The sequence below is a fragment of the Ochotona princeps genome, chromosome 5, assembly GCF_030435755.1.
Source record: "Ochotona princeps isolate mOchPri1 chromosome 5, mOchPri1.hap1, whole genome shotgun sequence".
Classification (NCBI taxonomy): domain Eukaryota; kingdom Metazoa; phylum Chordata; class Mammalia; order Lagomorpha; family Ochotonidae; genus Ochotona; species Ochotona princeps.
The window spans coordinates 56,477,763-56,493,153 of NC_080836.1; the positions used below are offsets into that span (position 1 = coordinate 56,477,763).

Here is a 15,391-nt window from a genome sequence, read left to right on the forward strand (position 1 = left end):
CAGGACTTCAGCAGCCTTTTGAGTATGGACAAGTCAGCATAAATAAAGAATGACAAGGCAGCAGCAAGAGCTTCAACTACAGAGAAGTGAAGGCATATGATGCTAGTGAGCAACTTTGCAAAAGCTAGTTAAATCTTACTGCAACTGAAATGTCGAAGAAAGTAGCAGGAAGGAGCTCTTCGCCCTTTGGAACATCAATGAGAGATAGTTGCTACAGTCACTAGGTCTAGCACTTAGACCTGCAAGGAAGGGCAATAAGCATTAGGTAAGGCTTGAATTTGAATTTTTTCACTAATTAAAGAATACTTTTTTGTAAAGCAAGGTAAGAGTAATCTTTTTGATTTACAGGTTGAATGAGAACCCTACTTGCCTAAATGAGGAATGTCTTTCCTACCATCTTAAATACGAAGGTTTCTGGCTGGGTAAGGTTGGTAGCTCACAGTAAAACCTAACAACACCCATTTATTTCATACAAATTTATGTTAGGAATTTTAAAACTGCCCTCTGTTTAGTAGGTCCATTGGCAAATTTTGTTACACTATCTTGGCACATGTCCAGTAAAATATCCCTTAGACAATTTAAAAAGTTCCCGTGCAATAGCCAAGAAATAACTAAATGTGGCCCTTCATGTATACAATTCATTGTTATAGTATCTGTAGCATGAAGTCCATTTTTAGAAAAAGTAAACGCAACTCTAAGCAGTGTGTGTGATGAGCATGGCTTGCAGAGTAACATAACAATGCTAGTATGTCAGGAATAACCTCCAGATGAATCTTCAAAACCATCAGATGGTGCCAATATAAAAATAAGCTTCAGTTAAGTGGTTTGTTCACCAGTTCACTTTCATACAAATTCAGGTCCTTGTTCTGGTTAGCTGGAAGCAGGTGGCGGGGGGGTCTCCCTACAACCGATTCTCCTTTTCAAGAGATCTTTTTCCCAAAGAGTACCAAGTTTAGTTGCTGATCCTAAGTCTTAATACTTTTTTAAAAATGTTACCTTTTTAAAAAGGTGTTGGGGGATACACTTAGAGAAAGCAGTTTATAACATGGAAGTACCATTTTTTGTGCAAGTAACACTTGACATAGTTCATTCACCAAAATGGACGGTTCTGTAATTGAATCGGCTCAATCTGCACATGGCCGTGGGAGTGTTAAATAAGGTAACCGCGTTTCAGTGGTGAAGTTCAAAGGATGGTTCAAGTGAACTAACAGCATAGGGGACTTTTCAAAGGTATTGCTCTTTCTAATCCATTGCATTTGTTTATGAAATAAAATTACTTTATTAAAACATGTTCCATTGTCGTTTCTAACAAGTACCCTGTCCCAAGGCAGAGTATCAACTAATTGGAAAAAAAGTTGATCTTACAGGTGGCTTTAAAAACATTTCTGGCAATACATGTATCCTAAGAGTATTTGTATGGTAAAATAAACTGTTGGAAATTACATGAATGGTTTGGTTTTTAAGAGTTAAAAGTATGTCACAATTTGAAACATTGAGTGTCTCAGAGTTCATACATAGTGGAAAAGCATGTGAATGTCAGGATTACACAAGTTATTAACATCTAAAATTTTGCAATGTATGGATTGAAGATTTCAAAGGTGGTCTGTAATGGGTTCAAATATTTCATTTGTAGGATACTGTAATGTTTATTGAACTTTTTCATTAAAGTATTTTTAGAAATGCGTGTGTGTGGTTTTGTTGCTTCAGTGTTCGTATATGGGTGTGAATCGATTTTGTGAAATCCAAAAGTAGAGGCATGTGAGACCATCAATTTATGTTGCTCATGAGGATTTGGTCTTGGCATGAGCTGCATCAGTGTAACAGGAATCTGAACTTTGCTGGGAAGTGTAAGGCTGTTCAGGCAAGTGGGCTTAGTGAGAAATGTTAAGTATTTGCAAAGTATTGGAAGGGTTTCATTGACTTGATCTGGTGAAAGGTGAGTGGGAAAAGCTGTTTCCATAAAAATAGGTTAATCATTTTGTGGGGTGATAAGTTGCAAATTTAGTTGGATTTGAAGCCACAGCAGTATATTGCACACTGTTTGGTGAACAAGCCCAAGGGAAGTTTGGGGGGAGTTAAGTTTCAGTGTATGTGTTGCCAAAGTGAGCTCAAGGAGTTAACATCTATTTTTACAAAACTCCAGTCACATTAACGGTGGGCTTGTAAGGAATTGTCTTGGCTGTTTGTTGGATTTTTGAGTTCAGAAAATGAGTGGACTTTATTCCCTCACTGTGAATGTGTTTAATGTACTTCAAACTGAAAAGGCCAAGTATTGGGGGAGTAGGTTATTTCTCATGCCCACGGTATGCATTTACTAACTGAAGGTGAATGGTTTCGTTTGTGAAAATGGGTACCTCAGTGAGTTGGTTGGGTTGGGTGTGCTATGTTCCAGTTATATGATGCTGTTCACATACTAAAGGATCATGGGTTAAAGAGTGTAGAGTGAATAGGCACAGCAAGTTAATTGTGAGAAGCAGATGGTAGCTCAAGTAAATGAATCCTTGGCATCCCCATAGGAGACCTGGGTAGGGAATGCAGGCTGGCCGTGGCTTTCCCCATCCCCATTTTTAGCTGTTGGAATTCTCTAGGAAGTAGTGGGTGGAAAGCTCTGTTCTAGCTTTCAGGCCCACATAAGACAGTCCTAGAAATCAGGAAATGAGGCTCTACCCTTAATGTTTATTGATAATGTGGATAATTTTATTAATATTTTACGTGCACAGCTGTTCAATGAATAATAAAATGAGTGAAATACAGGTACATACGTGTCAGTCCAGGTTGTGCTCCATGTTAGGTGTCTGGCCCTTAACATCAAAAGGTGTTGCGGCCTGCAGGATCCGATGCTCAAACCATGAGGGTGGACTGGGAATGCCAGGCTGCTGGCCCAAGAAACACGGACACGCATTTGGTGAAGGTGCCAATCTTTTATTCTTCCTTACATATACTTCTCTAGGGAAGGAGGGGAAAGGGAGGAGTTTCCTAAAACTATCTACATTAAAAACAGGGAAGGAACCTTGAGTAGAAACATCTAAACAGGAATGAGGGCGGAGGTTATGGCCTGCTCAAGAAGTTCTGTACCTCATGTTTTGCGTGGGATATTTTGGCCACAATATCCCGCTTGCTGTGTCCCTATTTCCCCAAGGCAGGTTTTGCAATGCAGCAGGGTGTCAGGCAAGTCAACAAGCCTAAGGCCTGTAAACCTGTGGCTCCCAACAAAAAGGGTTTTGCTAAGTTGTGTGCTTAGGGTCTAGGAAAAGAGATTTTTATTTCAGTCAAATTTTGCCCAACAGATGGGTGGGTGGAAATGGGTTTGAATTTGAAGAAGTTACTTGTAATTCCCAAAGTTGATGCTTCTTGTTGGCAGTTTCAGCACGTCTTAGAATGTTAATTCTTATATGTATGAGTTACAGAATTAAGCATGGTGGTAATACATTAGTAATATCAGTAATGTTTTAGAAATTAAAAACTGGGTCTGACTTAAGTTTTGCATAAATGTTAAGATGTGTAATCATCTGATTAAAATTGTGCTACCAAGTGATGTCACAGACACTGACTATCTGCAATTTGTTGCCTGAACTTTATAAATGCTGTTTTATTCATGTCGACAAGTGACTTCCTCATAAAATTCCTAGACAAATTCTGTCGAAGTTATTTAGCTTTTTTGCCTGATTCCTTCTACGTAAAATGGAGACTACCTGTCTGAATCTAAGAATTACATGTGATAAAGAACTTAGAAGATTAATCTAGTGCCCACCTTATGTTGTCATGATAATTACTAGCAGTGATGCATATTGACTTTAAGAGTATCCTGAAGTATTTCTAAATTCACAGAAAAGATTGGTTAATACCAGTTTCACAAGGTTTTTTCCCATATAGAATTGGAATTACATGGTAGTTTTCTTCCCAGTGTAGTACCATTCAATGAAAATTGAAACAGCTGTGACAAGAAGCTTTGAGATGTCCGTGGTCTGAGTACTAGTCACAGGAATAGGGTGTGAGGTCTGAGCTGCTTCCTTTAGCTCAGAGCTCTGAGCTTTCAACGTAATCTGTGATGCAGTTAATGATTCCTACCATCAGCTCTGTTTTGTGCAGCTGATAGAACTCCCCACCAGCAATGCAGGCACTCCATGTTGGTGCCTGGTTCAAATCCAGCTCTAGCCAATGATCCTAGAAAAGCACTGGGAGCTGACCGAAGTACATGGACCTCTGCACCCACCATGGGAGACCTGGCTTTAGCCTGGCCCATTAGTGTTACTTGAGTAAAACTAAGTGCCTTTCAAACTAATGTTAAAACCAACTTCAATGCTGTGCTTTTGATAGGGTTGATACTAAAATTTATTTTTATTAGGAGAGACAGGAATATCTTCCGTCTGATGGTTCACTCCCCAAGTGGCTGCGATGGCCAGAGCTGAGATGATCCAAAATCCAGGAGCTTCTGAGCAGGGTCCCAAGGTTTTGGGCCTTCCTCGACTGCTTTCCCAGGCCACAAGCAGGGAGCTGAATGGGAAGTGGGGCTGCCAGGATTAGAACCTGCACCCATGTGGGATCCCAGTAGCCACTGGGCTACTGCACCAGACCCAGATACTAAAATTCTTGCCACCAATTTCTGTTTGGGGTTTTCCCTGAGGATGAACATTTTATTTGGAGTTTTGAAAAGGGAATTTTAATTTTTCAAGAATATTTATTTTTATTGCAAAGTCAGATATACAGAGAGGAGACACAGTGTTAGATCTTCTGTCCGATGATTCACTCCCCAAGTGACTGCAACAGCCAGTACTACGCCAATCCAAAGCCAGGAGCCAGGAACTTGCTCCAGGTCTCCCATGCAGGTGCAAGGTCCCAAAGCATAGGGGCATCCTTGACTGCTTTCCCAGGCCACAAGCAGGGAGCTGGATGGGAAATGGAGCTGCTGGGATTAGAACCGGTGCCCATATGGGATCCCGGGGCATGTTCAAGGCAAGGACTTTAGCTGCTAGGCTGCCATGTTAGGTTCATTTTTTCAAAATTTATGTTTATTGAAAAGTCAGATTTACAGATGGGGGAGAGGCAGATTTAACATCCACTGGTTCATTCCCCAAGCGTTCCCAGTGGCTAGAGCTGATCTGAAAAGCCAGGTGCCGCCTCCAGGTCTCCCAAGCAGACACAGGTAACAAAGCTTTGGGCCATCAACTGCTTTCCCAGGTCACAAACGGAGCTGGATGGCAAGTGTAGCAGCCAGGATACAAACCTGCACCCACATGGAATCCCACTTCATCCAATAGGTCACTGCGCTGGGCCCAACATGGGAATTCTTAAATCACTACCAAAGATTATTTGACACCAATGCTAGGGAGGGACAAGCTGCTCTCCAAATGGCAACAGCAGAGGCTGGAACAGGCCCGAGCTAGAAGTTAGAACTCATTGAACCATCTATGCTATATTACGCTGCTTTCCAACTGCATTAGCAGGGAACTGAATTTCAATTGTATCAGCTAGGCTGAAGCTGACATCTGATAATGGGTTAACAGCATCCTTGGCAGCAGCTGAATCCATTGGGATACAGTGTGGGCCCCTGGAAATTAATGCAAACAACAAAATATTCGACTAATTTTCAACTCCTTTCAGTGATCTGAACCAAAATCTTTCAAGCTGATTTGACTTTGTTTTACTTGTAACCAAAACAGAATAAGAGGTTAAAGAATCCTCATACACTGTTAGCATAAGCTAGACCTGGTGTATTTCTGTGGATTGGTTCATTTTTCTGTGAACTGGTTAATACACTTTTTGCAGATACAGAAACAATCCTAGGATACTAAAAGAGCTGCTGCTGCTTGTGGGAACTGACAGTAAGCCCAAATAGTTACTTCTAGGGCTGGTGGACCTCTATATTTCCAAGTGGACTATCAGGACCAATAATTTACATGTCACATTGCATTAATGCCGTGGATGGTATGTCCGATTTCCAGAGGAAGTACTCATTTTCCCATCTCCAACTATCTACTGTACGCGCCCCCCCCCCCCCCCCCCCCGTATCTCAATGCTTGATATTCAGGTCTTTTTTTTTTTTTTAAGATTTATTCATTTTATTACAGCCAGATATACACAGAGGAGGAGAGACAGAGAGGAAGATCTTCCGTCTGATGATTCACTCCCCAGGTGAGCCGCAACAGGCCGATGCGTGCCCATCCGAAGCCAGGAACCTGGAACCTCTTCCGGGTCTCCCACACGGGTGCAGTGTCCCAAAGCATTGGGCCGTCCTCAACTGCCTTCCCAGGCCACAAGCAGGGAGCTGGATGGGAAGTGGAACTGCCGGGACCAGAACTGGCGCCCATATGGGATCCCGGGGTGTTCAAGGTGAGGACTTTAGCCGCTAGGCCACGCCGCTGGACCCGATATTCAGGTCTTTAATTGTCTTTCCTTAGCAGTACTTCTATAAGGCCATTTTTAAAGTTTTTGGTTTTTTTGTTTGTTTGTTTGTTTTTTTGAAAGGCTTTTACAGAGGACAGATCTTCCTTCTACTGTTTCACTCCCCAAGTGATCACAGTAGCCAGAGCTGAGCTGATCCGAAGCCAGGAGCTTCTTCTGGGTCTCCCCTGCAGGTGCAGGGTCCCAAGGCTTTAGGCCGTTCTCTAACTGCTCTCCCAAGCCACAAGCCAGGAGCTGGATGGGAAATGAAGCAATCAGGAAGTGAAATGTCCATATGGGACCCCAGGTGAGGACATTAGCCACAAAGCTACTGTGCTGTTAGGCCCTTTTAATTCTACCTTTGAAATATGCATGAACCAAAACTCCTGGCTCCTCGCTGGATCTGCTCAATCTAGCACATGACTGCTTGGGAAGTGAACCAGCCTTTCCAATAAGACACATTAAAAACAAAAACCAAAAAAACCAGCCTAGCTTGGATTTGAATACAGACACTGCAAGTCTGTCAGGGATCATGTTACCTGCTGTGCCAGATGCCCACACAGCACCACATTGCTTTTCTTTACTAGCCGGTGGGGCCCTAGGCAGGGAGAACTTCTGCCATTCCCAGCCGCTTATCTTCAGCCACAGTGCCCACGTGTTTTCCCAAATAGACTTTAGCGTTTGGACTTGCTGTGTCCTTTCTTTAGTGTTCTTATCTATCACAACTGCTTGCTTGCCACTCCTTTAAATGTTCCATACAGCTTTGCTGACTAACAATCTTATTTTGAGTTAATGTGGTTTTTCCATGTTTTCCCAATCATTGTACCAATGTTGTATTGCTACTATCTTTCACAATGTAAATGTGAGGATGGAATATTGGTTTTGTCCTTGTTCAATGCATACATCTATGCATTGATAAATGTGTAAAATATTTCCTTGCTTGAGATGTACCTGATTGTTTTTCTATAATCTTGGTATCAGAAGTTTAGTATTAAGTGTTTTTTAAAAAATATTAAAAAAAATGTTCTGAACTGAAACATCTGAGTGGTCTTATGGAAAATATTGTGTGAATAAATCCAAAGAAATACTTTAACAGACATAATATTCTTTTATTAGTACCACCTCTAAATTTTTTTGCCACAGTTGAATAATTTCATATAAAAATGCCATTTTTTGTTCATACAGTATTTATAAAAAAAAGTACACAGTGGTTAGTTTTGCAGAAATTTGCTAAGCCAGATGTCATCATCATATAAATTTATGAAGTAACAAATGAGATAACAGTATAAATAAGTTTTGTAGTATTTACACTTACACAGAAACTAACCCAGAATGGTGTTCTAAAAAATTACAGTTAAACTATTGATTCAACATTGATATTTTAATGCTTTAGAAAGTCTCATTTTCTATAATAGTTTTGGCTATAATTTTGCATAGAATTACTTATAAAGTATTTTCTGCATTTCACATCATAGTAGGAGCTTTTAGCATAACAGTACAAAAAAGAAACACTAACTCAGAAAAGGCCAAATAATACCAAATCTAGTTTTTAACATCTGGCTTCTTAGTTTTGGGAACAAGGAATACATTGCCATCTCTTGTCTGCTGCAAGGAGTATTCACTAGGTGAGTAGGGCTTCCCATCTTCATCTCGTAACATGCTGAAAACTTCGAGATACAAGGTGCTGAGCTGTTTCTTCAGGAGATGGAGGCTTTTGTCGTTTTCTCCTTTTTCTTTGAGCAATTTTTCTTTTTCATCCTTTAAGTGGTCTAAATCTTGCTTCAGTTCTACTATATTTTCCAGTTTCCTTTTCCTGCAATTCTGAGCAGCTACTTTATTCTTACCTCTCCTGCGTATATCTCGGATTAATGCAAGTTGTGCTTCATTGAATTGTTCCTTGGACATCATTTCATTGAAGTCATCAACAGGGAGGTTAATGATTTTCTCTACAGGGAATGGAATATGGAGAGCTTTTGCCCTCAGTTCATCTCTCGTAAGATGGGCCTCTAAGCGGCTTGAATGTTTGTCTTTCGTGAATGGGGTTTTTCTGTGACCAGGACTTGCAGCCATTTCTTTCTTTGGCATGTTTTCACACTGGGCATCATGCACTGGTGCACTGTGGCCCCCAGATGGTGACAGGGGCTGCACTGTATCCCCAGGAGAATGCACTGGCTGTGTTTTAGACCCATTCTGTTTGACATGTCCATGGGTACCGTCCAGTTCTTCCATTTCAGAATCACTGAAGCCAAGTGGTGTGTCTTCATAGAAGGAAGATTCCACCGAGTGTTCTGGTGATGCCATGCTGGGACTTGTATTTAGTGAAATGCCAGAGTCCGAATCATTGAATTCTACTGCGCTTTTAGGGGGGTTCTGGTTAAAAGCTTTACAAACTGACAGGTCAGAAACATCAATGGGCCCACTTAGAAGTTCAGAGAGTGACTGACTGATGGTAGCAGAGGTGGACACGCTGGTGCTGCTGCTGGAGTCAGCTATGAAAGCAGCATAAAATTCATCACCAAAATCTGTGCTTAATGTGGCATCTGAATTTAAGGAGTTCCCTCGCAGCTGGTTGGGGTCATCTGTGGAGAGGATGCTGCTGAAGGAATCTTCAAAAGCATTAAGAAAATGTGAACTACAGTTATCTTCTTTTTCCAGTGAGGGAACCGATGGGTAGAAATGATAATTATGGTCAATTTCTGTCATTTTGACGTCTGGGCTTGAAACTGCGGTAGTCTCAACCAACTTGTCATTCTCAATGTTAAGGCACTGAATGGGAAAGAAATTTGTATGACATAAATCAAAGTTAATTACTTTTAATAGCTGATAATCCATAGCTGTTGGTTGATGAAGGGAAACTCTGTCCCCATTCTCTCCAAGGTATTCTGTGATTCAGACATAATTCCCATTTCCACTAGACAGGGATACTATAAGATATAGTTTTCAGAGTTTCTGGATCAGATTTGATTTATAATGTTTTGTCCTCAAGATAACCAGTCTATTTAATAAAAGTACATCTTAAGTGAATGTGGGTATCTCTCATGAAAAAAAAAATTTACTTTTTTACTCATTTATTTGAAAGAGACAGATATATTCCATCTGCTATCTCCACAGATAGATACAATGGCCAGGGCTGGGCAAGGCCGAAGCCAAGAACTTGTAACTCCATCCATATCTCCTTCATTATCCTCCACTACTATCCCAGCCCACCAACAGAGAGCTGGATCAGAAATACAGCAGCCAGGACATGAACTGGTGCCCATGTGAGATACCGTTGTTGCACCTGTTAAGCCACAAGGCTGGCTTGCTCATGAGTAATTTAAAAGCACTCTCTAATCCTTTAAGTAGGTGGTATGTAAATAATTAATAATCAGAATGACTAATTTAAAGGTGCTGAAGATAAAACAACATGTCCAGTATCACAATAGATTTTAGTTACCTGTAATTCTGGAATGGATAATAGTTCCTCCCAAATTTGCTCAACGTTCTGTTCCATATTGTTTAAATCAGCACTGGCTACCTGAGCATAAGATGTTTCAGCAGATTGAGCCTGGTTAGGTGCAGTGAAGACTGGGCTCTCAACGTGGCTGTGAGTATCAGGAACAAGTGACTGAAATGTAGCTGAAGAAACCTAAAATGGACAAGGAATTGTCAATCGATAATAGATGAGTAGGCTGCAAGGCACTATCTTTTTTTTATCATGCATTCAAAGGTAAAGATCTAAATGGGCAAGCAGAGTGTTAGGATAGTATTTAGCACAGTGCCTCAAAACACAGTAGTTTCAGAAAATGTGAAGTCTTGGTTTATTCCCAGCTTGCTCTTCACTTGGCTATCCAACACATTTCTAGATACCTATAGTGAAGTGAATTGCTTCCATTGTGTTGTCTGATGTTACTGGCTATGCAGAAGTAAAGGTTTTGGGTCTTTTTGTTAAAGATAACCCATCTGCTAGGGTTTCTTTGATAAGTTTCCTAATTTAAAAAATTGTTTTAAACACAATAAAGGGGTATCTCCAGTTTATGCTCAATGTAGTTACGGAGTTGTGCTATTACTCAGGTGTTTCATACCTCATTGTCATCTACAAACGCGAATGTCTCTGCCAAAAGCTGCATGCAGTCATCAAAGTACAGAGCATCTGGTTTGGGAATGTGGGCAACCTGAATCAAAAGGAAGGAAGAAATCATTTAAGTGTTCCATTGCAAAGCTCAAGACTGACTAAGGTTCATGTCCAATGTTCACGTAATGTTTATGATCTGGTTAAGTAACTCTTAAGAAATCATTTTGGTGCACAGACTTGAACCAGCTTACCTGGCATCAAATCATAGCTACCCGAATTTCTTGAGTGGTCTGGGCAAATTAGCCTTGTTGAGCTTCACTGCTCTTCTATAGACGGAATGGGGATAACGGCACCTACTCCACACAGTCATTTTGATCAAGTCCATTAATGTAGGATTTTCGAGCAGCCACAGTGCTGTAATTAATCCCTGCTGCTGCCCCTAGTTCTGTTGCTGCTGTTTGGTCCTCCTAACAGGATGTTTCTATCATTTCCAAAGCTCTCCTTGTAATCACTGCAAGGAAAGCTTATCAGCTATAGAACTCATCAGGAAGCTGACAGGGACATGATGATATTAAGAGGCAAAACCAGAATGCAAAAATACTTTAATTCCCTGGTCAGTGTTTCCTTAAACCCTGCCATGATCTTTCTCAAGACCTGAATACTCTACCTGGGAGTAGTTGGCAGATCCACTGATTTCTGACTGGATGTGTTGGGCTGGCTGAATTGGGAGGATTTCACCAGTCTCTTCATCTAGTTGTAACTGAGCGAAAAAGGCTTTCTCTTGCTCCTTTTGGAGTTGTTCTTGTCTTTCCTTTTCAAGTTGTTTCTGTTTTTCCAGCTCATACTCCTTCTGCCGCTGACTGACGTCAAACACATCTCGACTTACCCCAAGATCTATATCTTGCCTCCAAAGAATGTCAATCAAATCCATGTCCTATGTTTGAAACAAAAAATGGGAGACAGATCATGGTCAAGATGGCTCACATCACAATCTACATTATGATGTTGTTGACGGAGGGGGAGATTATAAAGGCAATCTGAATGAGGGCACAGATCCAATGTTCCAGAAGAGCACTATGAATTCCACTGAATGAATCTGCCCATTAAAAAAAACTCTATAGACGTACAATTATCCATTATAATCACCACTTGGTCCGTTAATGTTCGGGAGATGGCAGAAATCACTAAAGGGTAGTTACAAATGCTGGACATTAACATGTTTGAAAAGAATTTCATACTTGCTCAACAGAATATAGAAACTAAAGCATGCATTCCAAGTCACTGGCTTATGAAAAGTAGGGTTTAGAAAACATGACTGAACACGTGTAGTTTTCTTTAAGGTTTACAAGAGTGTATGTGTGTGTAAACCATCACCACTCAGGGGTCTATCCCACACTGGATTATCTTCTCCCCATCATTTCTTGTTACGCCTTGCTCTATGGCTCACTTACTTAAAATTTCCTTTGGGTTTTAGTTTTTGTTCCTGAGGCATGAATAAGATGGTAGAGAAGGGCTACCAAAATACTGGCAAAGAAGTACTAAATACCCGCCAGGGCACCTTGAGAAATTCTAAGTAACCTCTCAAAAAAAATCACTTTGGGAAAGAACTGATGACACCAAGTTTTATGACATGGGAAGAGCCTTTCAAAGAGGGAACTATACTTTAGTAAAAGACACAGGGAAAGAATTGATATCAGCAAGCTGGATCTAGAAACTATATCCAGATTTTCCTAATTAATGTGTCAAAAAGCAGTTTTCTTAATCAGAAATAGGTACAAAATTCATGTCTCTTTAGTAACCTATACTGAAAATAAAATGAAGGGCCATCATTGTGGCATAACAGGTAAAGCTGCCACATCCCACATGGGTGCCAATTCGAGTCCCAGCTGTCCCACTTTCCAATCCTGCTCCCTGGACCAGATGGCCGAAGCATCCAGGCCCCTACCATTCATGATGAAGCTCTAGGCTCCTGCCTTCGGCCTGGTCCAGCCAAAAGCATTGTGGCCACCTGGGGAGTAAACCAGCAGATGGAAGATTTTGTCTCTCCCCATTCTAACTCTTTCAAATAAATAAATCTGAAAAAAAATGAAATTGAGACTAGAAAAGAATGTTAAAACTATATAGGACCTGGGGCCGTTAGGCCAGTGGATTCCATGTGCACAGATATCAAACTCTGTAATTAGGTTTGGCTGATGGCTGGCAGTGCCAGACTGCCCAGTGGAGGTCAAGAGCTCTAGTACTTCAGCCTCCCAAGGACAAAAATAACATGGTTGCTGCTGCAGTGAGAAGTCGGGCTATTTTTGCCCAACACACGAGTAGCAAGTGTTGCTGAGGGGGCAGCACAGCTAGATGGAAGGCACTGGTGACTACCCCTGATTAATTTGTGTTGGACTGTTACCTGCTGTGAAAGTCTGCTCATGGGTTCACTCTCATTTCAGCCCTGAACAAGCTATGGCTATAACGCCTACAGGGAAGATCAAGTGGCAATGCTCCCTGCAGCTCTCTCTAACTAGCTGGTGTATCAACCAACACCCACCAGCGGCTTCCTATGTGACAGGCAGTACATGTACAGACACATGCTCAACAAAACCATATACAGACAGAACACCCATATTTCACAGATAATACTGAGATTTGGAAGAACTGCCAGAAAGTGCCTGAGCAGAAATACACATCCAAGCAGCTTTCCTTAGGGGTCCCTGCTTGCTTAGCCCCTAGTCTACACAAAACAAAACCAAAAGCTGTAGACTATAGTCTTTATCTTTACAGCTTGGTGGTATTAAGTGCCCAGTTTATACTGATGGTTGGATTAAGCGTGTCATCTGGATTGGTTTCTTGACCAGGAGCAACAAAGTAGCAACTACATAGCACTCAGTCATTTATAGCCAGATGCAGGGGCTCCCCACTGAAAATGAATTATTTCCATCTTAGAATTTTCCATTTCGGGGCCCGGCACAATAGTCCAGTGCTAAAGTACTTGCCTTGCATGCACTGGGATCCCATATGGGCACTGGGTCGTATCCTTGATGCTCTACTTCCCTTCCAGCTCCTTGCTTGTGATCTGGGGAAGCAGCGGAGGATGGCTGAAGACCTTGGGACCCTGTGCCCTCCCCCCAACCCCGTGGGAGACCCAGAAGAAGCTCCTGGGTTCGGATGGTCTCAGCTCCAGTCATTATGGCCACTTGGGGAGTGAGCCAGTGGATGGAAGATCTACCTCTGTAAACCTGACTTTCCAATAAAAATAAATCTTAAAAGTTTTCACTTTTGGGGCCAGCATGGTGGTTCAACAGGCTAACCCTCTGCCTTGCAGTGCAGGATGGCTCAGGTCCTTAGGCCCCTGTACCCACATGGGAGATCCTGAGTAAGCTCCTGGCTCCTGGCTTCAAATCAGCTTAGCTCTGGGCACTGTGGCCAATTGGGGAGTGAACCAGCAGATGGAAAATCTTTGTCTCTCCCTCTCTCTGTAATCTGCCTTTCAAATAAAAATCATTTCCCGTCTGATTTTTTTTTTTAAAAATACCTTTATTTATTTATTTCAAAGAGTGACAGAAGGAGAGACTCAGATTTACCACCTCCTACTTCACTCCTTAGATGCCTGCCACAGCCAGGACACGAGCCATTCACATGAGAAACCTGGATGCAATGAACGGGCTCCTGATAAACTGTAGGGTGCAGCCACAGCGGGTTTCCTGTCATGACCTTAACATGTTAGATTGTCACTCAGATCTTAACATATGCCTCACAAGTAAAAATCTGCAGAGGTTTGATACTGGGTTAAACCTCCAGAAGTTTCTGTTGAAAAGAACAGCATTGGCTTGCTAACCCTGGACGCCACTGGCAAGGCCCACGGGCTTGGTCTTGGCCTTGGCTAACCTAACAGGCTGCGGTTATTTCCTGTAGGGACCCCTGTGACTGGGCACATGACTTATTCCTCAAATGACCCATCTCTCTGCAAAAGTCCCACAACATCTAAGAGGAAATAAGAGTTTGGGTGGAGCCCAGAACAAATGAGAACACCGGACAGAGGGGAGGGGAAGTGCCTGAGGCAGAAACTAAAACTGCTCCTCGGCGGAAAACCAAGGCTGGGAAGGGGTGCAGCTGCCCCACGAGGGCAAGTCTCCCCAGGAGCAAGGCCACAGAGCAGGCGGGCAGATAAGGAGAGTGGGAAGAGAGGAAGGTAGGCGGGAGGGCTGCTATAGCATGAATCTAACAGGCTTTTCCTTCCGGCTGGTTTCCCAAGGTCAGTACAAACACTGGTGGTAAGCCTCACGTGGCGCGTGGAACAAATGCATGCTGTCCGCCACTTAGCATCTGACTTTTGTTGTTGTTTTTGTCCTTCAGTGATTCCTGAGTGTGTTCCAGATTATGCTGCTCACTTTGCTTGACAAAGACACACAATAAGAAACATAAACGCTGGACAATTCATATTAAATCACCATCTGGCTTAGTGAATGGAAATATTCATGTTTAAAATGGCTGTGTCATTTGCCATCTGGGTAATCTGTTACCCGCTTTATGGGAAATCTAAAGTTGGACGATTAACTCACACCGCTTAAAAACAAGCATATTTGTATCAGGATGAAAAAGAATGGCCTTGAACACAGGATCCGTACTAAACACGTCTTTTGCAAGCCAATTTTTTTTTAAGATTTATTTATTTTATTACAGTCAGATATACAGAGAGGAGCAGAGACAGAGAGGAAGATCTTCCGTCCGATGATTCACTCCCCAAGTGAGCCGCAACGGGCCGGTGCGCGCCGATCCGATGCCGGGAATCAGGAACCTCTTCCGGGTCTCCCACACGGGTGCAGGGTCCCAAAGCTTTGGGCTGTCCTTGACTGCTTTCCCAGGCCACAGGCAGGGAGCTGGATGGGAAGTGGAGCTGCCGGGATTAGAACCGGTGTCCATATGGGATCCCGGGGTGTTCAAGGCAAGGACTTTAGCCACCGGGCCCTT

General features: G+C 42.3%; 1 protein-coding gene across 2 annotated transcripts in view; it reads right to left on the bottom strand.

Annotated features, from left to right (window-relative positions):
* Positions 1–7,466: 7,466 nt before the first annotated feature.
* The window catches only part of NFE2L2 (NFE2 like bZIP transcription factor 2), a 33,636-nt gene continuing 25,711 nt past the window's right edge, over positions 7,467–15,391 (bottom strand). For both annotated transcript variants that reach the window (XM_004577026.4, XM_058664672.1), the window contains 4 exons: positions 11,103–11,369; positions 10,446–10,535; positions 9,818–10,009; positions 7,467–9,147 (listed from right to left, as the gene is read on the bottom strand). In XM_004577026.4, the coding sequence (XP_004577083.2) occupies positions 7,924–9,147; positions 9,818–10,009; positions 10,446–10,535; positions 11,103–11,369 (1,773 nt within the window). In that variant the 3' untranslated portion in view covers positions 7,467–7,923. The remainder of the gene's footprint in view (positions 9,148–9,817; positions 10,010–10,445; positions 10,536–11,102; positions 11,370–15,391) is intronic.